Source organism: Pongo abelii, chromosome 6, assembly GCF_028885655.2.
Source record: "Pongo abelii isolate AG06213 chromosome 6, NHGRI_mPonAbe1-v2.0_pri, whole genome shotgun sequence".
Classification (NCBI taxonomy): Eukaryota; Metazoa; Chordata; class Mammalia; order Primates; family Hominidae; genus Pongo; species Pongo abelii.
In genome coordinates, this window is record NC_071991.2 from 93629235 (window position 1) to 93655929 (window position 26695).

General features: G+C 35.1%; 1 protein-coding gene across 5 annotated transcripts in view; it reads left to right on the plus strand.

The window, feature by feature from the left end:
* Nucleotides 1–26695, plus strand: part of PCLO (piccolo presynaptic cytomatrix protein) — a 416642-nt gene that overhangs the window by 282265 nt on the left and 107682 nt on the right. For 4 of the 5 annotated variants that reach the window (XM_024249810.2, XM_054559581.1, XM_054559582.1 and 1 more), the window contains exon 10: nt 11326–11451. In XM_024249810.2, coding sequence (XP_024105578.2) covers nt 11326–11451 — 126 coding nt within the window. Of the gene's footprint in view, nt 1–11325; nt 11452–22701; nt 24467–26695 lie in introns of those variants that run through there. The other variant, XM_054559584.1, reaches the window with a different exon arrangement.

The window sequence follows — 26695 nt, forward strand, 5'->3', positions numbered from 1 at the left end:
AAATTTTCTTGGTAGGAATTATTCCAAGTCTATAAGGAGGAGAAAATCCTATGTGCTTTGAGTAAAATTACTTTAGCAGCATGCATCATCTGTCATTTGAAAAGTGTGTTCCACAAAGCCAGAATACCAGTGTCATTTTTGTGTATTTTTTTACTTGTCTTCCTTATTTCCCATGCCAATGGTCATTTCAGTCATATGGCAGGCCATCTTGGACTCGTCTCATGCAATATACTGTGAATATGGACAGGCTTTTTTGTACATTCTTTGAACTGTACATAACATTTTAATATTAATATTATTTAGATTACATTAGAAAAGAGGTGTGAATGCAAGTTCATGGAAATGTGAGATGAATTGTTCTCTTCAAATTTTTCATGTACATAAAGGATATATATTTAAAACAAGAAAAAGTTCAGGCACGGTGGCTCACGCCTGTAATTCCAGAACTTTGGGAGGCCAAGGCAGGCATCACCTGAGATCAGGAATTTGAGACCAGCCTTGCCAACATGGCAAAAACCCCCGTCTACCAAAAATACACAAAATTAGCTGGGCGTGGTGGCAGGAGCCTGTAATCCCAGCTACTAGGGAGGCTACGGCAGGAGAATAGCTTGAGCCTGGAGGCGGAGGTTGCAGTGGGTGCAAGATCGCACCACTGCCCTCCAGCCTGGAGGACAGAGTGAGACTCCATCTCAAAATAAAATAAAATAAAATAAAATTAAATTAAACTAGAAACAAAAGGATGCTGAACAGCAGTTTTCATGCCTGGAGCAATTGGCTGGATAAGAAAAAGCTAATAGGAATAAGTGAATTTATTATTGGAATACTCAGGATTAGAGTTGGATTAAACTTGGCATGAGTGTGCTGTTTCTGTTTTGATGTTGCTGAAAACTGTAAGGTATGGATTGTTATTAAGGCGATTGATGTACATTGTTGTGTTTATAGGAATGTTTTTTAAATATTGACCAATAATTAGATAAATAGTGAAAATTCTTTAGGTCTTCATGTTTGAGAATTAATGAACAAACTGTTTCATTTGATAGGACAAAAAAGGGAAATAACCATGAATTTTTAATATAATTTGGTTTACTTTCTTTTTTTTTTTTTTTTTTTTTTAATTTTTTTATTTCAATAGCTTTAGGGGTACAAGTGGTTTTTGGTTACATGGATGAATTGTATAGCGGTGAAGTCTAGGATTTTAGTGCACTCATCACCTGAATAGTGTACATTGTACCCAATAGGTAGTTTTTCATCCCTCACCCCCCAAACCTCCCCCATTTGAGCTCCAATATCTATTTTTTTTCTTTCACGACTTTTTTTTTTTTATTTTTTTATTTTTTTATTTTTTTTCTTTTATTATTATTATTATTATTATTATTATTATTATTATACTTTAGGTTTTATGGTACATGTGCGCAATGTGCAGGTAAGTTACATATGTATACATGTGCCATGCTGGTGCGCTGCACCCACTAACTCGTCATCTAGCATTAGGTATATCTCCCAATGCTATCCCTCCCCCCTCCCCCCACCCCACAACGGTCCCCAGAGTGTGATGTTCCCCTTCCTGTGTCCATGTGTTCTCGTTGTTCAATTCCCACCTATGAGTGAGAATATGCGGTGTTTGGTTTTTTGTTCTTGCGATAGTTTACTGAGAATGATGATTTCCAATTTCATCCATGTCCCTACAAAGGACGTGAACTCATCATTTTTTATGGCTGCATAGTATTCCATGGTGTATATGTGCCACATTTTCTTAATCCAGTCTATCATTGTTGGACATTTGGGTTGGTTCCAAGTCTTTGCTATTGTGAATAATGCCGCAATAAACATACGTGTGCATGTGTCTTTATAGCAGCATGATTTATAGTCCTTTGGGTATATACCCAGTAATGGGATGGCTGGGTCGAATGGAATTTCTAGTTCTAGATCCCTGAGGAATCGCCACACTGACTTCCACAAGGGTTGAACTAGTTTACAGTCCCACCAACAGTGTAAAAGTGTTCCTATTTCTCCACATCCTCTCCAGCACCTGTTGTTTCCTGACTTTTTAATGATTGCCATTCTAACTGGTGTGAGATGGTATCTCATTGTGGTTTTGATTTGCATTTCTCTGATGGCCAGTGATGGTGAGCATTTTTTCATGTGTTTTTTGGCTGCATAAATGTCTTCTTTTGAGAAGTGTCTGTTCATGTCCTTCGCCCACTTTTTGATGGGGTTGTTTGTTTTTTTCTTGTAAATTTGTTGGAGTTCATTGTAGATTCTGGATATTAGCCCTTTGTCAGATGAGTAGGTTGCGAAAATTTTCTCCCATTTTGTAGGTTGCCTGTTCACTCTGATGGTAGTTTCTTTTGCTGTGCAGAAGCTCTTTAGTTTAATTAGATCCCATTTGTCAATTTTGGCTTTTGTTGCCATTGCTTTTGGTGTTTTAGACATGAAGTCCTTGCCCATGCCTATGTCCTGAATGGTAATGCCTAGGTTTTCTTCTAGGGTTTTTATGGTTTTAGGTCTAACATTTAAGTCTTTAATCCATCTTGAATTGATTTTTGTATAAGGTGTAAGGAAGGGATCCAGTTTCAGCTTTCTACATATGGCTAGCCAGTTTTCCCAGCACCATTTATTAAATAGGGAATCCTTTCCCCATTTCTTGTTTTTGTCAGGTTTGTCAAAGATCAGATACTTGTAGATATGTGGCATTATTTCTGACGGCTCTGTTCTGTTCCATTGATCTATATCTCTGTTTTGGTACCAGTACCATGCTGTTTTGGTTACTGTAGCCTTGTAGTATAGTTTGAAGTCAGGTAGTGTGATGCCTCCAGCTTTGTTCTTTTGGCTTAGGATTGACTTGGCGATGCGGGCTCTTTTTTGGTTCCATATGAACTTTAAAGTAGTTTTTTCCAATTCTGTGAAGAAAGTCATTGGTAGCTTGATGGGGATGGCATTGAATCTGTAAATTACCTTGGGAAGGATGGCCATTTTCATGATATTGATTCTTCCTACCCATGAGCATGGAATGTTCTTCCATTTGTTTGTATCCTCTTTTATTTCCTTGAGCAGTGGTTTGTAGTTCTCCTTGAAGAGGTCTTTCACATCCCTTGTAAGTTGGATCCCTAGGTATTTTATTCTCTTTGAAGCAATTGTGAATGGGACTTCACTCATGATTTGGCTCTCTGTTTGTCTGTTATTGATGTATAAGAATGCTTGTGATTTTTGCACATTGATTTTGTATCCTGAGACTTTGCTGAAGTTGCTTATCAACTTAAGGAGATTTTGGGCTGAGACAATGGGGTTTTCTAGATATACTATCATGTCATCTGCAAACAGGGACAATTTGATTTCCTCTTTTCCTAATTGAATACCCTTGATTTCCTTCTCCTGCCTAATTGCCCTGGCCAGAACTTCCAACACTATGTTGAATAGAAGTGGTGAGAGAGGGCATCCCTGTCTTGTGCCAGTTTTCAAAGGGAATGCTTCCAGTTTTTGCCCATTCAGTATGATATTGGCTGTGGGTTTGTCATAAATAGCTCTTATTATTTTGAGATACGTCCCATCAATTCCTAATTTATTGAGAGTTTTTAGCATGAAGGGTTGTTGAATTTTGTCAAAGGCCTTTTCTGCATCTATTGAGATAATCATGTGGTTTTTGTCTTTGGTTCTGTTTATATGCTGGATTACATTTATTGATTTGCGTATATTGAACCAGCCTTGCATCCCAGGGATGAAGCCCACTTGATCATGGTGGATAAGCTTTTTGATGTGCTGCTGGATTCTGTTTGCCAGTATTTTATTGAGGATTTCTGCATCAATGTTCATCAAGGATATTGGTCTAAAATTCTCTTTTTTTGTTGTGTCTCTGCCAGGCTTTGGTATCAGGATGATGCTGGCCTCATAAAATGAGTTAGGGAGGATTCCCTCTTTTTCTATTGATTGGAATAGTTTCAGAAGGAATGGTACCAGCTCCTCCTTGTACCTCTGGTAGAATTCGGCTGTGAATCCATCTGGACCTGGACTTTTTTTGGTTGGTAAGCTATTGATTATTGCCACAATTTCAGCTCCTGTTATTGGTCTATTCAGAGATTCAACTTCTTCCTGGTTTAGTCTTGGGAGGGTGTATGTGTTGAGGAATTTATCCATTTCTTCTAGATTTTCTAGTTTATTTGCATAGAGGTGTTTGTAATATTCTCTGATGGTAGTTTGTATTTCTGTGGGATCGGTGGTGATATCCCCTTTATCATTTTTTATTGCATCTATTTGATTCTTCTCTCTTTTTTTCTTTATTAATCTTGCTAGCGGTCTATCAATTTTGTTGATCCTTTCAAAAAACCAGCTCCTGGATTCATTAATTTTTTGAAGGGTTTTTTGTGTCTCTATTTCCTTCAGTTCTGCTCTGATTTTAGTTATTTCTTGCCTTCTGCTAGCTTTTGAATGTGTTTGCTCTTGCTTTTCTAGTTCTTTTAATTGTGATGTTAGGGTGTCAATTTTGGATCTTTCCTGCTTTCTCTTGTGGGCATTTAGTGCTATAAATTTCCCTCTACACACTGCTTTGAATGCATCCCAGAGATTCTGGTATGTTGTGTCTTGGTTCTCGTTGGTTTCAAAGAACATCTTTATTTCTGCCTTCATTTCGTTATGTACCCAGTAGTCATTCAGGAGCAGGTTGTTCAGTTTCCACGTAGTTGAGCGGTTTTGAGTGAGATTCTTAATCCTGAGTTCTAGCTTGATTGCACTGTGATCTGAGAGACAGTTTGTTACAATTTCTGTTCTTTTACATTTATTGAGGAGAGCTTTACTTCCAAGTATATGGTCAATTTTGGAATAGGTGTGGTGTGGTGCTGAAAAAAATGTATAGTCTGTTGATTTGGGGTGGAGAGTTCTGTAGATGTCTATTAGGTCCGCTTGGTGCAGAGCTGAGTTCAATTCCTGGGTATCCTTGTTGACTTTCTGTCTCGTTGATCTGTCTAATGTTGATAGTGGGGTGTTAATGTCTCCCATTATTAATGTGTGGGAGTCTAAGTCTCTTTGTAGGTCACTCAGGACTTGCTTTATGAATCTGGGTGCTCCTGTATTGGGTGCATATATATTTAGGATAGTTAGCTCTTCTTGTTGAATTAATCCCTTTACCATTATGTAATGGCCTTCTTTGTCTCTTTTGATCTTTGTTGGTTTAAAGTCTGTTTTATCAGAGACTAGGATTGCAACCCCTGCCTTTTTTTGTTTTCCATTTGCTTGGTAGATCTTCCTCCATCCTTTTATTTTGAGCCTATGTGTGTCTCTGCATGTGAGATGGGTTTCCTGAATACAGCACACTGATGGGTCTTGAGTCTTTATCCAGTTTGCCAGTCTGTGTCTTTTAATTGGAGCATTTAGTCCATTTACATTTAAAGTTAATATTGTTATGTGTGAATTTGATCCTGTCATTATGATGTTAGCTGGATATTTTGCTCGTTAGTTGATGCAGTCTCTTCCTAGTCTCGATGGTCTTTACATTTCGGCATGATTTTGCAGTGGCTGGTACCGGTTGTGCCTTTCCATGTTTAGCGCTTCCTTCAGGAGCTCTTTTAGGGCAGGCCTGGTGGTGACAAAATCTCTCAGCATTTGCTTGTCTGTAAAGTATTTTATTTCTCCTTCACTTATGAAGCTTAGTTTGGCAGGATATGAAATTCTGGGTTGAAAATTCTTTTCTTTAAGAATGTTGAATATTGGCCCCCACTCTCTTCTGGCTTGTAGGGTTTCTGCCGAGAGATCCGCTGTTATTCTGATGGGCTTCCCTTTGATGGTAACCCGACCTTTCTCTCTGGCTGCCCTTAACATTTTTTCCTTCATTTCAACTTTGGTGAATCTGACAATTATGTGTCTTGGAGTTGCTCTTCTCGAGGAGTATCTTTGTGGCGTTCTCTGTATTTCCTGAATCTGAATGTTGGCCTGACTTGCTAGATTGGGGAAGTTCTCCTGGATAATATCCTGCAGAGTGTTTTCCAACTTGTTTCCATTCTCCCCGTCACTTTCAGGTACACCAATCAGACATAGATTTGGTCTTTTCACATAGTCCCACATTTCTTGGAGGCTTTGCTCGTTTCTTTTTATTCTTTTTTCTCTAAACTTCCCTTCTTGCTTCATTTCATTCATTTCATCTTCCAGGGCTGATACCCTTTCTTCCATTTGATCGCATCGGCTCCTGAGGCTTCTGCATTCTTCACGTAGTTCTCGAGCCTTGGTTTTCAGCTCCATCAGCTCCTTTAAGCACTTCTCTGTATTGGTTATTCTAGTTATACATTCTTCTAAATTTTTTTCAAAGTTTTCAACTTCTTTGCCTTTGGTTTGAATATCCTCCCGTAGCTCGGAGTAATTTGATCGTCTGAAGCCTTCTTCTCTCAGCTCGTCAAAGTCATTCTCTGTCCAGCTTTGTTCCGTTGCTGGTGAGGAACTGCGTTCCTTTGGAGGAGGAGAGGTACTCTGGTTTTTAGAGTTTCCAGTTTTTCTGCTCTGTTTTTTCCCCATCTTTGTGGTTTTATCTACTTTTGGTCTTTGATGATGGTGATGTACAGATGGGTTTTTGGTGTGGATGTCCTTTCTGTTAGTTTTCCTTCTAACAGACAGAACCCTCAGCTGCAGGTCTGTTGGAGTACCTGGCCGGCCGTGTGAGGTGTCAGTCTGCCCCTGCTGGGGGGTGCCTCCCAGTTAGGCTGCTCGGGGGTCAGGGGTCAGGGACCCACTTGAGGAGGCAGTCAGCCCGTTCTCAGATCTCCAGCTGCGTGCTGGGAGAACCACTGCTCTCCTCACAGCTGTCAGACAGGGACATTTAAGTCTGCAGAGGTTACTGCTGTCTTTTTGTTTGTCTGTGTCCTGCCCCCAGAGGTGGAGCCTACAGAGGCAGGCAGGCCTCCTTGAACTGTGGTGGGCTCCACCCAGTTCAAGCTTCCAGGCTGCTTTGTTTACCTAAGCGAGCCTGGGCAATGGCGGGCGCCCCTCCCCCAGCCTCGCTGCCGACTTGCTGTTTGATCTCAGACTGCTGTGCTAGCAATCAGCGAGACTCCGTGGGCGTAGGACCCTCTGAGCCAGGTGCGGGCTATACTCTCATGGGGCACCGGTTCCTAAGCCTGTCGGAAAAGCACAGTATTCGGGTGGGAGTGGCCCGATTTTCCAGGTGCCGTCTGTCACCCCTGGAAGGGGAACTCCCTGACCCCTGCGCTTCCGGAGTGAGGCAATGCCTCGCCCCTGCTTCGGCTGGCGCACGGTGCGCTCACCGACTGACCTGCGCCCACTGTCTGGCACTCCCTAGTGAGATGAACACGGTACCTCAGATGGAAATGCAGAAATCACCCGTCTTCTGCGTCGCTGGCGCTGGGAGCTGTAGACCGGAGCTGTTCCTATTCGGCCATCTTGGCTCCTCCCCGGTTTACTTTCTTAAACACTTTTATGTATAATTTATAACACAGAGATAAGTAAGTGAAATAATATAAAATTAAATTCTCACAGCCTTACTCAAGAGCATAAGTAATGTGTAAACTACATAAAAATAAATTTAATGAACTATCCTGTGGGGACTTTTCTATTATTCTTGGTACTTTATAGGCATTATTATTTGTATAATCTGTCTTCTTAGCCCAACCAATGACATGACTGAACTATGCAATATATTTTTATTCTAGGATAACTTTATTATAAAAAATCAACACAGTTGATTTAAACTATTCATAAGATACAGTATGTTCATTAATACCAGTTTTGGTTTCCCTTGATGCTTAGTTACAGGATATGAGGGCATTGAAATTAAACAAGTATTTTAATTTTTTCCAAATGTAATGTTCTAATTATAACCTCATAATATTTTAATATATATTTTAATGTTGAAAATAAAACATTCTTTGTGATACTTTAAAATACCAAAGTTTTCATTGTAACAGATTAATAAACACATAAAATTAGATGTAATCTGTAAATTTAAATGCAAATGTAAAGATTTTTCCTTAGTATGCTCATGTTTGTTTTGTGCATAGCTTATTTTTAAAGTGACTCCAAAGTAGCATATTTATCAAATACTTATAATGTACATAGAGACTTAAATTGTAATTCTAAGGTTAGTAGAGGTAATGCATTTTCTTAATGGTTTTGCCACTTTTATCATTAAATTTCTCTTTTCTATAAATATCCCAACCTTTGAAGGTTTTCTAAATTTTAAACTTCTCTATAAGACTTTCTTAACCACAGATATGCTTATATGTTGTGAAATTACCATAACTTATGGCTTTCTTTTTTAGTAAAGCACTTATGTTATCTGGAGTAACTATTGGTTTACATGTCTCTGTATGCTGTCATACTGTGAACACAAGAACAAGGCCATTTTCATGGCATCTGAAGAAGCATTTCATCAATGTTTTGAGATGAAACAAAAGCAGACAGATGACATTATGTTGATAAAAATTCGTCAAAAGTTGAAAAACAATGATACTTTACACATCACTTGTCAAGGGTCATTCTAAGAATTTCAGTTCAAAATTAATGTTGCTTCTTGAGTTTACAAAAAATTCTATTGGTTTTCTGCTTTCTAGATTTGAGGAGTGGTGTTAGATTTTTATAGAAATATTTTTCTTCATTTTATCTATATTTGAAATATAAAACACTACAGTACAACTGTAGAAATGTGAAATCAAAATATCCAGATTCAATTCTTTAAAATTATATAAATTCAATTTCTTTTCATGGCATTCAAATTAGGGTAGAAGCAGCTACTATAAAATAAACAAACAAATGTTATTTTTCCTGGGTCTATTTATTTTCTAATGTTCTATTCTTCAAAAATGTCTTAATCTTCCTATGCAACTTAATTGTCTGCATGAGAAACAATAGCAGCTGGGCACAGTGGCTCACACCTATAATCCCAGAACTTTTGGAAGGCTGAGGCAAAAGGGTCACTTGAACCTAGGAGGTTGAAACCAGCCTGGGCAATATAGCCAGACTTGGTGTCTACTAAAAATAAAAAAAATTAGGTGTGCATGGTGGCTTATAGTAGTCCCAGCTACTCAGGAGGCTAAGGTGGGAGGATCCCTGAGCCTATGAGTTTGAGGCTGCAGTGAGCTATGATCACACCATAGCACTCCAGCAAGGGCAACAGAGTGAAATTTTGTCTCAAAACAAAAAACAATAGCAGCAATGTCAACAAGAGGAACAGTAATTGTTGAAAATTAACTATATGACTGAAATTGTTTCTATGTATATAGTCTCATTTCTCACAGGATTGTCATGACTGCATTATTCTATTTACCAAAGACATGAGGCTTATGAAGTATATTTCAAAAGCATTTTGAGTATTTGAATTCACTATTGTGAGACTATACATTACAAAATTAAATAATTATTGTGCCTGTGCTACTTTATTGAGATGGTTATAATTACAGTTTCTCATCACTGATTCTTTACCACAGGGTTTTAGAATGTGCTCAGCTACTAGAAATCAAATAACTCTAAGGACCCAACTACTTCACCTTCAAGACACTGTCATTTGCAGAATGAAACTATAACCAATTTTTTTAAGTCCTTCATGCCAATGAATAGATTTTGAAGTTCTGAAACTACGCTTTTTTGTTTGTTTTCTGTTTTTGTCTCCTATGTTGGCAAGGCTGGTCTTGAACTCCTGGCCTCAAGCAATCCTCCCACCTTGGCCTCCCAAAGTGCTGGGATTACAGGCATGAGCCACCACACTCAGCCTGCAACTACACTTTTAGCCATACCTTTATAAGGTATAGCAATCTTAAGTCTATTTGTGGATTCTAAGTTCTGATATGGACTTGCTGGGAAAAAAAAAAGTATTTTTAAAGGTATTCAAATAGAAGGAAAGCCCCAAAATATGTGTCTAAAGTATTAATGTTATATAGGATCTGTTTCCATATTTGTAACCCATTCATTTCTATAGAAGGAATTCTGCAAAAGGATTTTCTTGTTTTATTTTTACAACAATGTCAATCTTCTAATTTTTATAGCTTAAAAATTCAAGATTGCTCAATAGTCACATTAGATTTAAAATAATTAACATGCATTGCTTTCATTAAAACAGGGGTTTTCAACCTTGGCTCTGTTGACATTTTGGCCTAGAAAATCCTAGGAATATATCCTGTGCATTGTAGGATGTTTAGCAGCATCCCTGGCCTCTATCCACTAAATGCCAGTAGCCTTGTTCCACGGTGACAACCAAAAATGCTTCTAGACATGGAACAATATACCCTGGGAGGAAAAGTCACCCCCATTTGAGATCCACTGCTTTAAAAGAAAAGAGTTCAAGCCTGTAATTCCAGCACTGTGAGAGGCCGAGGCAGGATTGCTTCAGCTTAGGAGTTTGAGACCAGCTTGGACAGCATAGTGAGACCTCGTCTCTACAAAAAATAAAAAGAATAGAACTATTCAAATATTTCATTATTTGTCATGATTAATATGTGTTTGTTTCTTACCTTTCAAAATAATCGTCTTAAGACCACTATGCATTAAAGTATACTCATGCGCCACATAATGTTTTGGTCAATGATGAAACATATATGCAACAATGTCCCATAAGATTACAGTACAGTACATTCACTGTATTTTTTCTATGTTTAGGTATGTTTCTTGCTTGCTCTTTATACTTGCTAATTTTAGCTATTTTTTTAAAAACACAGAAACTAAAAATATCAACACTTATATTTATCTCAATTAGATTTCTCATAATAATTATTCACCCTGGTCTTTTCATGTGGCTAATTCCAGAAGAACCTGTACTGCAAAGTAAGAAACAGTTTACTAGGTGTTCATCAGTCAAGAATAATTTTATCGTGTCTTGTAGTAAGTGTCAGGTTAATACACAAACAATATTAGTTGATTAATTAAGGCTGAAAAATAATTTATAAATTATGATCATGTTTTCACTTTATAAATTACAATTGTATGTATGATTGGATTGTGTCTTCTCAATTTTGAATAGTCGTTACTGCTCTTCTATAAGTAAAATGTTCCTTAATTTCATAAGTGAATTGTATGCTCTGGGAACATCCTCTCATAAAATTTTTACAAAATACCTAGTCAAAAATTGGCAAGTCCTGGGTATATTACTGAATATGGCTGAATTCAAAAAATTACTTGTTATATCAGGTCAGTCGTTGGAGAGGTTACCAAGATCTCAGAAAATCCTATTTTATATTATTGAAATCAGAATAACATACTTTGGTTTTGGTGTTCATTTCCAATATTCATGTTATATTTAGCTTCTGGGTACCAGACCTACTTTTTGTGCTCTCTGTAACTTGTGATAACTATTGTCCCTTCTTAAATTAGTACTAATAATTTGCTAATTGTTTAATACAGGTAATGGATTAGGAATTAGAATTGTGGGTGGTAAAGAAATCCCGGGACATAGTGGAGAAATTGGAGCCTATATTGCCAAGATTCTTCCTGGGGGAAGTGCGGAACAGACGGGGAAGCTTATGGAAGGTAAGAATAAGGAATTTTACAGTAAAATAAAATGAATGCACTCATATTAAATACATTTTAATTTAATATGCAAATGTTCTCATCCTTCTCTGTGTAGGTAAACCTCTCTCCTTATGGTTAGTTGTGAAATTTTTGTATAGTAATGTGAAAGAAAATATGTCCACAAATATATTCATTTTATTTTCAATTGCATTGTCCTTTTGGCAGTTAGCTACAGAAGTATCTTGTTTAAGAAACACTAGTCAAAACTTTTTTACTGACTGAGGCAATTTTATTAAAAAACACTTTAGTTATCTGTGATAATGTTTCACAAACACCAAGAAAAATTATATTGAAATTAGAGCTACAAAAAAAATCAAATGATCCAGTATACACTAAGGTTGGGTAAGCAAACTATGGATGGCCCACAGGCTTTATCCATCTGCCGCCTGCTTCTGTATAAACACTGTTTTATTGGAACACAGTCATGATCATTAATTTACATATCAAGCCTGGGTGCTTTACCAAAACAATAGCAGAACTGCATTCATGACAGAGAATGTATGGTCTGCAGCATCTAAAATATTTACTCCTGGCCCTTTACAGAAAACATGTGCCAACCCCTGTACTAGGTGTGGTCTATTTTTAGATACTAATCGCCTCATTACATCAAAAGTGTTTTAAAGTAATGATCATTAGAGTAGGAGATAATGGGCCATAAAATATGTACTCAATCATTTTCATTCAGTAAAATATTGGACCTAGATTCTCAAAATACATAATGAAAATTTTCAATTGTCAATCAGATAGTATGGGCATTTCCATTCTCCAGATTCTCTAACATAAATATAGTTTGCAAGGTTTTGGTGATATTTTTATAACGAACATTGTCACAAAGCAAATGCAACCTTTTTATTTTTACTCTAAATATAATATTATTTGAAAAAAATGTTTTTCTGTCATTTCATAGTTTAATAAAATTTTGTCTGCTGTTGCTTAAAAACTTTAATCATGCTAAAAATGACTCACTGTGATTTTCTCAAATTAAATATATTGGAACCTACCAAAAAATGTCCTTGGACATTTTGATAGACTATTAGAATAAACACAAATTAGAAGCAGTATTTATTCATCACAATGTTATGCTGGAGCCACGTTGCTCCACATCAATAAGATATTCTGTACAAATCTCTTCCCAACTTCAAATTCAGTAACATCATGATGATATCTTGAATTGGCTATAGTGGCAGCATTTACAATGTGGAAATAGGCAAATGCTATAACTCAAACTTTTTGTTTGCTTGCTTGCTTAATTATTTGCTTTCAGAATGCCAGCTTACCAGCACATCACCAAATAATAACTAAAAGCATATTGTTGGCTGGGCTTGGTGGCTCACACCTGTAATCCCACTTTGGGAGGCACTTTGGGAGGCCGAGGTGGGCGGATCACTTGAGGCCAGCAGTTCAAGACTGGCCTGGCCAACATGGAGAAACCCTGTCTCTACTAAAAAAAAAAAAATACAAAAATTACCTGGACGTGGTGGCGGGAGCCTGTAATCCCAGCTATTCGAGAGGCTGAGGCACGAGAATGGCTTGAACATGGGAGGCGGAGGTTGCAGGGAGGCGGAAGTTGCAGTGAGCCGAGATCATGCCACTATACTCCAGCCTGGACAACAGAGTGAGACTCTGTCTCATAAATAAATAAATGCACATTATTAAAAATATTCTAATGGCATTCATAAAAGAGGAGAAGTTAGGAGAGCTTGCCAGATAGCTCAATGAAAGAAAAGACTGTATGAATAAAGAAATAACAGTTATAAGCAAAGTACTTGGCGCATATGCATTTTCTATGACTATAACCCTTTCACGCCCAATGATAATTTTTGGTGTTACAGTCTAATAAGGATATATAAATTGAGACCCATTTTTAAGGATGAGAGTGATAGGATCACTTTCACACAGTATACCCTAGAAGAAAAATGAACATGCTATGTTTATTTTAAAATAACATTTGCAATAACAACTGTGTCTAATATCATTTGGCAAAAATACTTGAATAATTTATAAATAAAATATCATATACTCTTTTGGATTAACACCACGAAAATCAACAAATACTACAAATCTGCATGATTCTAAAGACAATATCAACACAGTATATTCTATGATGAAGCGATGTTCTCTGCACTTTGTAGTCTAGGTGGCCTTTATTAAGTTCATAAGTTTAATTTTAAAAATAGATATGATACTATCTCAAGAGAGAAAACGAAAGTAAATCTAAAATTATATTTGTGATTTTATAAGCTCTAAGACTGCTACTAAATCCTTCTTATTTTATTTCAGAACTAATATTTTTGCAATTTATCTAATTGGTTTAAGTGAGAAATCATTAAAAACTATATGCATATGATTTAAGATTTTATTCTGATTAATTATGTTATTTATTCATTCTCTCAAAATTTTGCCAAGGTGTTAAGTGAGGCCTTTCTATGAGTATAAATCCTCTGATTGAAGTCCAGTTCTTGTATAATCCAAACCCATAATTTGTTATTTATGATTTCCACTTTATTTACTCTTACAACATAGCTTTTTAATAAACTACTTGTTAATATTTCTATTAGATTCATGATACTGTCTTGACTGTCAATATTTAAATACTGTTTCTGAACATTAAATATTTTGGAGAATAATGTTAACATATGGTACATCATATCATTTCTCGCCCTCATAAAGGTTATACCTGTATTCTACACTACCAGGTGATAATGATAAAGGTTTATTCCTTTAATATCCAAAGATTAACTAGCTAGAAGTTTACAAGTCCAAATGGGTATTCACAAGTATTCACCTTGTTTAGACCAGTACATTTACTGGTACGTGTGTGTGGTGTATGTGTGTGTATGTGTGTGTGTGTATACTTGTTTTTGTCTACAGTTCTGTGTTTAATTTATACACTATATCCTTCATCCTCAACCCCTTATGGATTATCCCAAAATTCCAAAGCAGTAGATTGGTTGAGATACAACCCTGATTTTTATGCCTGATGTGAGGCATTATCATGATGCCAATTATATATCGCTGGAGGTTTTTTTTCCAATTAAAAAAATTCATCATTATTGATTTTTTTAAATGTATTTGTTGAAGGCAATAAAGGTGTTGAACATTTCATAGTTTAAAGTTAATTCTTTCCTAAGGAAAAATTATACATATGTAAATAAATAGATGATGTGTTTATGTAATTGGATTTTTCCACCTGTTTAATGACTTCCAGGCAGACTTAGAAATTGATCATCTCTTTCATATATATCTTTGTTTTCTGTATTTCTGAATACAGAATTATATAGACTGTGACTTTACAGATTCAATATCATCTTACAGTTTATTTAAACATGAATGACAACTTGGTTGGCAGTAGAGTTCTTAGAGTGTACTCTTTTCTACCCTAATCTACAAAGCTGTTGTCCAGAAAAGCTAGGTCTCCTGCTTTTCCTGAGTCTGTTCATTTCTCTTATCACAGACTTTTAAAAATATTTTGGTATAGCTTTTATTTTTATAGTTTTATTTTTATTTTTAATTGACAATAATACCTGTATAGATTTATGAGTTACAATATGATGTTTCAATGCATATGTACATTATGGAATGATCAAATCAGGCTACCTAGCATATGACAGGATTTTAAGACATCAGATTCTAACATTTTAACACTTTCGCAGCACTCAGTGGCATAGACTCTGACTATGCTGGCTTTGGGAAAACGAGTATTTTCAAATTCCTTCTAGCTTTTGTTGTCTCGATGCATTCATTTAAAATATATTGAGCAATCATATAGGTTTTCTGATGCTCATAAGCCAAGTACTATTCTGAAAGTGCTGAGTGACTGCTCTGGTTATTTGATTGAAAAAAAGATTTTTATTCAATCTGTTTGAAAAATCTAGTTTCTAAACAAGTTAGTCTACCTTGTTACATAATGTAGGAGAATGTTATGTTTTAGAGAATTAGCAATAATTACTATTGCAAAATCATTAGATTATACTCAAGAAATTGGTTTTAAAACACTCCTAATGGTATGTGTGCCATCTCCTAAAATAAAAAATGCAGTTCAAGAACTTTACTATTAAAAATTTCCTGAACCAATTTTTTAGTTTTCAATCAATCTACAATGATTTTCTGAAAGAACTCAGAGAATCAAGTACTTGAAGGATTATAATATCTCAAAATCTTAAAATTTATTTTCCAGTAACATTTAGTAAATATTCCTACACAAATACTGTACAGAGAATAATCTTTTGCCACCTATTATTCTTTGTTTTAGTTGCATAAATTAGTCTTTGTTCAGTAAAAAAGATGAAGACAAAAGATCTGGGGAATTTACAAATCTAAGTTTCTGAAGTGCTATTTCTTGCTATTTGATTTAGGATTACAATTTTAACAATTTTTTGACCAACAGTGTTGGGGCTGTGAGATGTTCAGCAATGTTGGAGTATTCAATGGTATACAATGTTGTCTCTCATTTTGGTCTTTGTCATTGGTATTTCTTGTTGAACTAGTTTGAGCATCTAAAAGTGTACTAGAATATATGGACTTTGAATATATATTTACAACTTTCGTTTTAAATCTTTACCCTGGATTAATTATTATATACCTTTTTATATTTAAGTTCAATATAACCAGCATCTTACCTAATAGGCTTAAAACAATAAATGCTTCCTCTATAAATAACTGTATTTTCTCTTGACTGTTTTACTAGGTAAAACCTACTGATTACAATTTTAGGAAGTTTTGAATTTATTACTTCCTTATTCTTTAAAAATAACTATCTGCATATGTTCACCTAAGATCAATGTTCCAACCCTCTCCAAATTTGGGAAATTCATAATACAATTGTCAAGATCTCATGACAAATGGAAACTTCTTTTTTACTCCAATAAAGACCAGATTCAGGTTGGTCACAGTGGCTCACTCCTGTAATCTCATTGCGTTGGGAGTCAAGGTGACCACTTGAGCCCAGGAGGCAGAGGTTGCAGTGAACCGAGATTGTGCCCCTGCACTGTGTTCCTTACCACTTTGTGCACACATCTATTGTGTACCTTGACCTTGTCAGTTTTGTTTTCTGTTTACTCAGTGTCCAGCACAATGCCAGTAGCAAAGATCCAAGCAATATATAAAGAAATACGTGATTTTTAAAAAAACTTTGTTTTCATAAGTAGGATACTTATTAAGATGTCACTCCTTAACAGGATTGTGTGAAGCAAATAAAATGATATATGTGGTTTATACACTACTATTTGTAATTAATCATGTAAGTTTAAGCATTTAAGACAGCATCAATATTTCTAAACCTTTTGATTATCTTTTTAAAATAGTATACAAAATGCAAAGTTACCTCTGGGCACATGTTCTCACAACCTTGAACTTAACTGCTCATATATTTACATACATTTACTTTAGGTTTATTTTTTTCCTCAGTGTTACTTTGCTTTGAATTTAAATTCAGATCTCTGGGATGGGAGGACAGGGTTGTTACTGACAGAAAAACCCCTCCAATCTAGAACTACAGGACCATCTTCCTGTGCAGTGACTGAGTATGAGAAGGAGATTTTTCTCTGCCAGTTCTTCTTTAGTCCAGAAGAGCCAAAATATTGTCTTTATTCTGTGGTTGAGCAAGGGTGAGGACACAAAACAGAGGAGTTTTAGATTAGAAGTTAAAATCTCAACTCAAAATAGCAAGTACTATGTGGAAGTGTTTTCTGCCTGTTTGTGATTCGTTTGCACTTAATAGTGAATGTGTTTTGCTCTCAATCTTGTAAATTTTCATTGAAACAACTCAATAGTTCAATTTCTGCATTACACAATAGGCACAAGGTCTGATGTTTAAAATGCATAAAACTGGACATGATGTTCCTTCCTTAAGCTGAGCCTCTTCCCCAGTCAGCAAAATTGCCGTATAAGACTCACATAGCTTATTCCTACTTTTTTCTTATTTCACTTATTAAGATGCCCAGCACAGCACCTTACATATGTGATTCCTTCTTTGATTCTAATGAGAGTGGAAGAGGATGATAGGAGTGTGAATGGGGGATGGAGTGTCTCAGCTTTCTCATGGTCTGATGCATGCTATTTAACACTTAATCAGGCGATGACCTGTCATTTTCATTAAAAAGGTTCAAATGTGCAAAAAAAAAAAAACTTACAGAATAATATAGCAAACAGCCATGTACCTATCATACTGTTTCATTGTCTTACAATTTTACCATGTTTCTTTCATATTTTAAAAGGAAATAGGCCCCTATAAATTAGTTAAAGCTTCTTGTAGTCACTCCTTAACTCAAAAACCTCTGTTACTATCCCAGGATAAAATATCAGACTTAATTCGGGTTATACTTTTGCTTACATTTCTTTACGGTGTTATGTATATATCCACAACTATATAAGATTCATTTTGCTTATTTGAAAAATTTTATTTAAAGAATATCTTGCCACACATGTCTTTGTGCCACTTTTAAGTCACCTGAAGTTTTGGAGATTAATCAAAACTCAAGTTCATTTGTTTTCACTACTGGGTAGAATTCTGTTACTATATGTCTCTACTACAGTTTAATTTAAGCATTCCCTGGTTATTTAGGACATTATAGTTTTGGTTTGCTTTATTTTTACTGCTTTAAACAATGCTATAATTAGTTTTTCATGTAGTCTCCTTGCGACCATGTGTAGGAGTTTATTCTACAATACAACTTAAATTTCTGTGCTATAATGACTATCAATCTTGTCAAATAATGTGGAAGAATGTTCTGTGACTTCTTCAACTAGTTTGTTTTTTTTTCCTAATTTCTCTCCCAAGTGTTTCATACTGTTTTTACATTTGTCAGGGTCAAATTAGTGTTCTCATCTCTGTACATACTTGTTCCTCTTTCTTTACATTTCCCTTTATCAACTCTGTTGTGCAATGGTTTCCCACTGTTGCTTTCATTTACTTTTCCTTCAGTAGTGCTGAGTATGATCATATTTTATTAATCTTGTGAGCTTGTGGATTTTTCTCATCTGAGATTTCACTCGTCTTTTTGCCTGTTCTTTGATTGGATTGCGTGTGTATTTTTAATCATTTTAGGGCATCTTTATATGTTCTGGATATAATCCTTTGTCATATATGTAGGATATAAATACCTTTTCCCAGTGTATGGCTTATGTTTTTAGTTTCTGTCTCTTTATTTTTTGTAAAATTTGAAGTTTTAATATAGTCAAATTTGTCATTTTGTTTCAATTAAGTTTTATAAATGTGTTGTACTGTTTAGGAAATTCTCCATGTCCTGAAGTCTTAAATATATTATTCTTTTTTTCTTCTAAAAACTGTAAAGTGTTACATTTCAGAAATGTTCTTAAGCTCAGAGAATTAAGTTGTTTTTAATGTATCTGTGGTCCAAAGTAGAAAGTCATATTTTAGTTTTGTTTTCCTTCTCAATATGTATAATCAGTTTCCTATGCACCATTTTTTAAAGCTTTATATTTCAGAAACTTTAACAGGACTTTTGTCTTGTTTTTTCAACAGCATCCCTGAGCCATCTCTAGAGCGGCTCAGCTCCTGAGGGGCTGTATGCTTCTGGGTCATTTTTTTTATTGGCACATAATAGTTGTACGTATTTATAGAGTACATGTGATATTTCCATGCATGCATATAATGTGTAATGATGAAATCTGGATAATTGGGATATCCATCACCTCAAATGTTTATTATTTCTTTGTGTTGGGAACACTTCAAATCTTTCCTTCTTGCTACTTTGAAATATACAATAAATTATTGCTAGCTATAGTCACCCTTTGTGCTATCAAACTCTAGAAGTTATTCCTATCTAATTGTACTTTTGTACTCATTAAACAATCCCTCATCATTCCCCCCTCCACACCACCCATTCCAACCTGAGGTAACGGCTATTTTATTTACTATATTAATGAGATCAATTTATTTAGCTCCCACATATGAGTGAGAACATGTAATATTGGTCTTTCTGTGTCTGGCTTATTTCACTTAATGTAATGTCCTCCAGTTCCATTTATGTTGCTGCAAATAATATGATTTCATTCTTTCAATGAATGAATAATATTCTACTGTGTATTGATACCACAGTTTTTACTCATTCATCTCTTAATGAACACAGTTTGATTGCATCTCTTGGCTATTTTGAATAGTGCTGTAATAGACATGGGAGTGCAGGTATCTCTTCTATATACTTATTTCCTTTCTTTTGATATATACCTAGCAGTGGGATCGGTGTACTGTATGGTAGTTCTATTTTTGGTTTTTTGAGGAATCTCCATACTGTTTTTTATAGTGGTTGGACTAATTTACATTGCCACAAACAGTGTGTGAGCATTTCTCTTTCTTCAAATCTTTGCCAGCATCTGCTGTTCTCATCTCCTTGCCAGCATCTCTATTTTGAAAAAAGCCATTTTTAACGGGGTGAGGTGAAATCTCATTGTGGTTTCAATTTGGATTTCCCTGATGACTAGTGATATTGAGCATTATAATGTATCTGTTGGCCATTTGTATGTCTTCTTTTGAGAAATGTATATTCAAATCTTTTGCTCATTTTTTAAATCAAATTATTTGGGGGTTTTTTTGCTATTAAGTTGTTTGAGTTCCTTATACATTGTACCTATTCATCCCTTGTCAGATGGATAGTTTGCAAATATTTTCTCCCATTCTGTAGGTTGTCTCTTCACTTTGTTGATTGTTTCCTTTGCTATGCAGAAGCTTTTTAGGTTGACATAATCCCATTTGTCAAATTTTGCTTTTGTTGTTTGTGCTTTTGAGGTCTTACTCAAAACATTTTTGCCCATACCAATGCCCTGGAGTATTCTTTTAATGTTTTTCTTCTAGTAGTTTCATAAGCTCAGGTCTTAAAATTAAGTCTTTAGTTCATTTAGAGTTTATTTTGATATATAAGAGATAATGCTCTAATTTTAATCTTCTGCATATGAATATCCAGTTTTGTCAGCACCATTTCTTAAAAAGATTATCCTTTTCCCAGCGTATATTCTTTGTGCCTTTGTTGAAACTGTGTTGGCTGTAAATGCATGTACTTATTTCTGGGTTCTGTATTCTGTTCCATTAGTCTATGTGTCTATTTTTATGCCACGCCATGCTCTTTTGGTTAGTATACCATCGTAGTATATTTTGAAGCCAGGCAGTGTGATGCCTCCAGCTTTGTTCTTTTCACTTAAGATTGCTTTGTCTATTCAGGGCCTTTTGTGGTTCCACACAACTATTAGAAAATTTTTTTTATTACTGTGAAGAATGACATTGATTGGTATTTTGATAGAGATTGCATTGAATCTGCAGATCATTTTGCATAGTGTGGACATTTAACAATATTAATTTTTTCAATCCATGAACATGAAATATCTTTCCATTTTTTATGTGTCCTTTCAATCTTTTATCCTTTGAAAAAATTGAAGAGGACACATAAGAATGAAAAGATATTTCATGTTTTATAGTTTCCATTGTAAAGATCTTTCATTTATTTAGTTAAATTTATTCTTAGGTATTTTATTATACTGTAGCTGTTTTAAATAGGATTGCTTTCTTATTTTTCTTTACTACTCCTGTGCACCATTTTTTGAATAGTGCATTATTACTCACACTGATCTACTAGTCCCATCTGTCATATATTAATTTTTTAAAATGCATGCACAGATCTTTTCCAAGTTCTCTGTTCTGGTCTATTTTTCTTTTTTTTTTTTTAATTTTTTTATTTATTTTTTTTCTTTTATTATTATTATTATTATTATTATTATTATACTTTAGGTTTTATTTTTCTATCCTACTGGCCTATTTGTCTATCCCTACACCAATATCACACTGTTTTAACTGTAACATCTTTATATTAAATCCTGGCATTTAGTAGGTGGATCCATCCTAGAGCTGTTTGTCAGAATGCTCTCGGAACAATTCTTGACCCTTTGATTTTGCATATAAATTCCGGAATCTGTTTTTCAATTTTCATGACAATCTCTGTTGAGATTTGATAGTAATTTCATTGAAGAGACTGATTAATTTGGGAAAAAATTAGACATATAGTCATGTCCAGTTGAGTCTTCAATAAGTTCACAAGGCAGGTTTTTGCTCTACTTAGAGACCTAGTCATTGTATTCTGAATTAATACAATAACATGAGTTAGGACATTAAAACAATTATCCATAGCAATTGTTAAACTTATTAACAATATTATGTGGTTTTATCAATTTATGCCAATATTATATCTCCAGAAAAGGTAGAGCAGAAAATATAGATAAAATCAATTTTACTTGGTTAATATCATGGACTAAATCTAAACTTTTATATACATATCATTGGTTCTAAGCTTTATTTAATCACTGGATTTTTTGAACTAGTTCTCCAAATTAATTTTCATCCTAGTTGTCTGTGTTATAACATAATTGTGACGTACATTACCATTATGATACTTTTAAAACTTCAGCAATTTTTGTAAGAGAACAATGAATCCACAAGGACTAAATATCGTATATCCAATGAACCTAAAACCATTGTTTATATTGATAATTTGTTCAACTTTGTTAATTTAATGAAATCTTTTGAAGATAACTTGTATCTATATTATTATAATTGATAAATGTAGAAAATTTTTGTAAAACTCTTTGGAGCTAATATAGAAATATAACATTAAAATCTGAATGTGTCTTCAAGAACATTCTTAATGAATCAGTGGTAACACAGCATGGAAGAGCACAAAGCTAAAACCAATGATATCCAATGTTTGCTTATAGATTTAGCCAGAGCTACATGGCAAGTAAGCATGTCCAAGGCCATAAGACTTGAAATGAAATGAGAGAAACTTCATTGTTTGTCCATAGGTATTCTGTGAGGAAATGCCTCTGTGATATGAATTATAATTCATCCATACTTTTATATTCTTAGTTTTTAGTTGTTTCAGAGTAGGTGAGTGAAATTGGTCCAGCTAGCTTGCTCTTCTTCTTAAAGATGAACTGACAGGGTTTCTGGCAAGAAAATGCTATTGGATGTATTGTTGAGAATCAGGGATTGAAGTAAGGGTGAAATTAGCTGCTTTTGGAGTGGTGGTTTTGATTTTAGAAGTTGGCCTCGAATTCCTTGTCATGAAAAAGTCTTTGGTAGAAGAGCTAATTCCAGTAGCATTATTAGAGGACAGAGGACACACTCCAGCGTAACATGAGGAAGAATGTTCCTAGGCAAGAAAGTCTCTATTTCTGCTTATGCTTTTTTGGCATATGTTACAGATGGCATGGCAGTGATCAAGGTTGGAGATCAAGAAACACAGCACACAGATGAGTGAGCTTCCTTGTTCTTGTTCCAGGGGGATTACCAGGTACGGATTGGTCATTAGCATGAGATTTCTCAAAGTTCCCGAAAGCTGGTGTGTTAGGTACACATGACACAGACCACATTTCGTGTTGATACGAAGATTTTCCAATATATATTTAGGAAACTCTCTTCTGTGAAGAAAAATACAAATTATTGGTCCCTGGGCTGATAGGTTCTAATATATTATTTTCAAGGTGTAGTGATATCACACCACATCAGGATACTAGTGATTAGATACATTGCCAATACAAAGACACATATTTCTCTTCTGTATCCATTTATTTTGAAATTTATCAGAGGAGAATTATGCTTACGTTATAATTTTTGTGATAGGGACATGAGGGAAACTAAATAATGTCCTGTTTTACGTGGTACAATGCCCCAAATCCTAATTTGATTGCCTTCATCAAGGTTGACATACTCTGAAATATTTGTGTGTTCAGTGATATTGCTTCATGAGGAGCAATTGTTCCTACAGTTAGATTTCCTGATTTGTCTAACCAATATTTCATGGAATAGACTGCACTTTTTTGTAAGCTTGGAGTGGTTACTTTGGAAGCAAGGATGCTAATCTCTCTTTTTAATATCCATACCAGATCTTCCACCAGCCAATGCTTCAGTATCTCCAGTGATTAGTAGAGAGCCATGGTTTTAGAGTTAGATCAGGATTTAAATGCAGATCTGGTACTTATTGCCTGAATTTTTTAAAACTTTTAGTACCCAGGTGTTCTTAACTGGATAACTGGGAGAATAATTGGCAAAATTGTTATCAAATTTAGGAATAAGATATAGGAAACATAATGTCATGCTTAGAATAAATAAGTAGTAAAAAGGCATGCACTACCACATATGCTAGTTTTTAAAAAATTTTTTGTAGAGACAGGGGTGTTGCCATGTTGCCCAGGCTAGCCTTGACCTTCTGGGCTCAAACGATCCTCCTGCGTCTGCCTCCCAAAGTTCTGGGATTACAGGCCTGAGCCTGGCCCAAAACTCTTTTTTTTAAATTAATGATGTTTGTCTTCCTTTTAATTTTGATATATGTATTCTTTTAGTTTCATTGAAAGAACATACAGAAATAAAGAAATGCAGAATACATTGGTTGACTCTACTTGCATTAGAACCAACACCATGACTAAATGGAGCTTACAGATTTTTCCTCCACTTGAAAGAATTCCAAGTAACTTTCAGGTAGTTTCTAAGAGCAGACTATAAGCTCCTGAGGGCAAGACACTGTCCAGGAACTATACAGATCTTTTAAGGTTCTCATTTATTTTAATTAATTTTTAATAGTTCAGCATAGTTATGGAGTACTATTCCAGATACAATGATAAGTGCCCATGTGGAAACAATAGCCTACAAGAATGCAGGTTTTTACTTCAGTACTCAAGAAATTCATATTAAAGGGGTGTGTGTGTGTGTGTATAAAATTTCACTGAGAGTAATGAAAGAAAGTAAGATTCCTTTATTTTCTCTTAAGCTACTGTTGTTTCCTTTTACATTCTACTCATTCCGCAAATCCTAGTCACTGTCAGCCACAGCACATGAGTTTGCTGAATGCCCTTATTTATTCATTCATTTTTTCAAAGTTTTTTTTAGTACATGTTGTATAAAGCAATTTCTCTTCTTGGACATGTGAGGGCTTCAGTGAAGAAAGCATGGATCTTACATTCTAATAGCTAAGACAGATAATAACAAATATTAATATCATATATAAATGTTAAATATATTTCATATAATATATTAAGTATCATATATTAGATGGTAATAAATGCTAAGGAGAAAAATATAGCAAGGAGGGTGGGTATGGCATGTAGAAGGATGTGGTTGCAATTTGACATGAGGTGGTAAGAGAAAACTTTGGCAAGTAGGCAAAAATTCAGTAAAGCCACTAAGGAGGGGAAAGAATGATCTGGGAGTTGTCTTACCTTGCAGGCAGAGAAGTGACAAGGAAACAAATATCCTGAGCAAGAGCATACCTGGTGTGTGCCAAGAACAGCAAGACAGAAAGGAAGCCAACGTGGCTGAAACTGAGTGAACACATGAGAGAGCAGATATCAAAACTCAGAGAAGTAGCAGGGGTCGAATCTTGCAGGCCATTGTAAGGACTTTAAGGTGTACTTATGTGAGTTGAGAAGCAATTGACCTGACATAAGCTGAATGACATTTAAATAGGATCACTCTGTATTAAGAATAGTTTTAAAGAGGTAAAGAGTAGAAGCAAGGAGAGTTGCTAAGAACCTATGTAAGTTAAGACCAACGTGGGAATGGGGAGGTGTTGAGAAATAGTTATATATACGTATAATAGATACACATATATATCAACACAATATGTGTATTTAATTTAGTTAATGAAAATGATCTCAATATGTTCATTCATTTATTAGGTATTCACATTTATAAGCCAAAATCCCTTCACCATTTTTTAAAAACTTAAATCCCTGCATAGTACAGCAAGCCAACAGAGTATTTTGCATCTAAGTCTTACATCTTATTTTAAATTAACACAATAAATACATATATTTTAGTAGGAATTATACCATATAAATGTATATTTGTGGGTTTTTTTTTTTGAGACGGCATCTTGCTCTGTCGCCCAGGCTGGAGTGCAATGGCATGATCTCGGCTCACTGCTCCCTCTGCCTCCCTGGTTCAAGTGATTCTCCTGCCTCAGCCTCCTGAGTAGCTGGGATTACAGTCGCCAGCCACCATGTCCGGCTAATTTTTGTATTTTTAGTAGATGCGGGGTTTCACCATGTTGGCCAGGCTGGTCTGGAACTCCTGATCTCAGGTGATCTGCCCACCTTGGCCTCCCAAAGTGCTGGGATTCCAGGTGTGAGTCACCATGCCCGGCATTTGTGTGGTTCTACAGGTGGCCGTTCAATATTTTTTTTATTTCTATCATTTGTAACTTGCATCTCAGTAGGACAAAAGGCAGCCAAGAGCCACAGTTTTAATGTTTATGAAGGAAAATCATTCTGTAATACTTTAAGAAAATTCTGTCTGTATCAATATCACTTTATTTATGAGAACAAAAGTGAACAAAATCTCTCAATATTTTAGAGTGCTTAGACAGTTTGCATTAATAAACTGTGGAAAAATGAATTTAAGTACTATATTGATTCCAAGAACTGACTCTCAGCAGTCCTATTTTTTCATCATGATAATATTTTGTGAAAATTTTGTTTCATGTAAGAATTAATAATCAATTGCAATTTTGAATTCCTGTCTTATTTTTGTTAAATCTTAACCATTCTCTGGGCTTCCAGTCTGTCTCTGATTTTATCCATTCATTCATTCAGCAAATTGTCATTCACTAATGTCTCCATTGTCACAACAGAGGCAATTACATAAGCGAATGAATTAAAGTATAACGTTTTGAGGATAATAGAAGTATGTACAAGAAACAGAGAAAACACAAAAGAAACTGACACTAACCTGCTGAAGTTGGAGGAGAAATGCATGCATCCTCTCCAAATGGCAAGATGTTATTAAAATAATGATCTAATTATTATAAACCTTTCCTTTTATGTCTTAATATTAGCAAATTAATTAAGTCTGAATACATTTTTAGCTGTAAGCCTTCCACAACACATTCCAGCTATACAAACTCATCTTTATCCATGCTCACCTCCCATCTGTATACCCACCAGCCCCACTCTGATCCCAGAGCCATGATGTTATTTGCCTTCTGTGAGCATTTTTTCATGATGTTCCTACTCCATAGTAGGAGTAACCATGTCAGAAATTATAACTAATTGATATAAGTGGCCCAGAATTTAGTACCCTCTTTGGCACTTACTGACTAAATATTTGTGGACCTGATATGATGTTTTATTATAATTCAATATATTTATTTTTATTGATTATGCACTTACATCTAAGATATTAGCTATAAAATAGCCAGAAGTT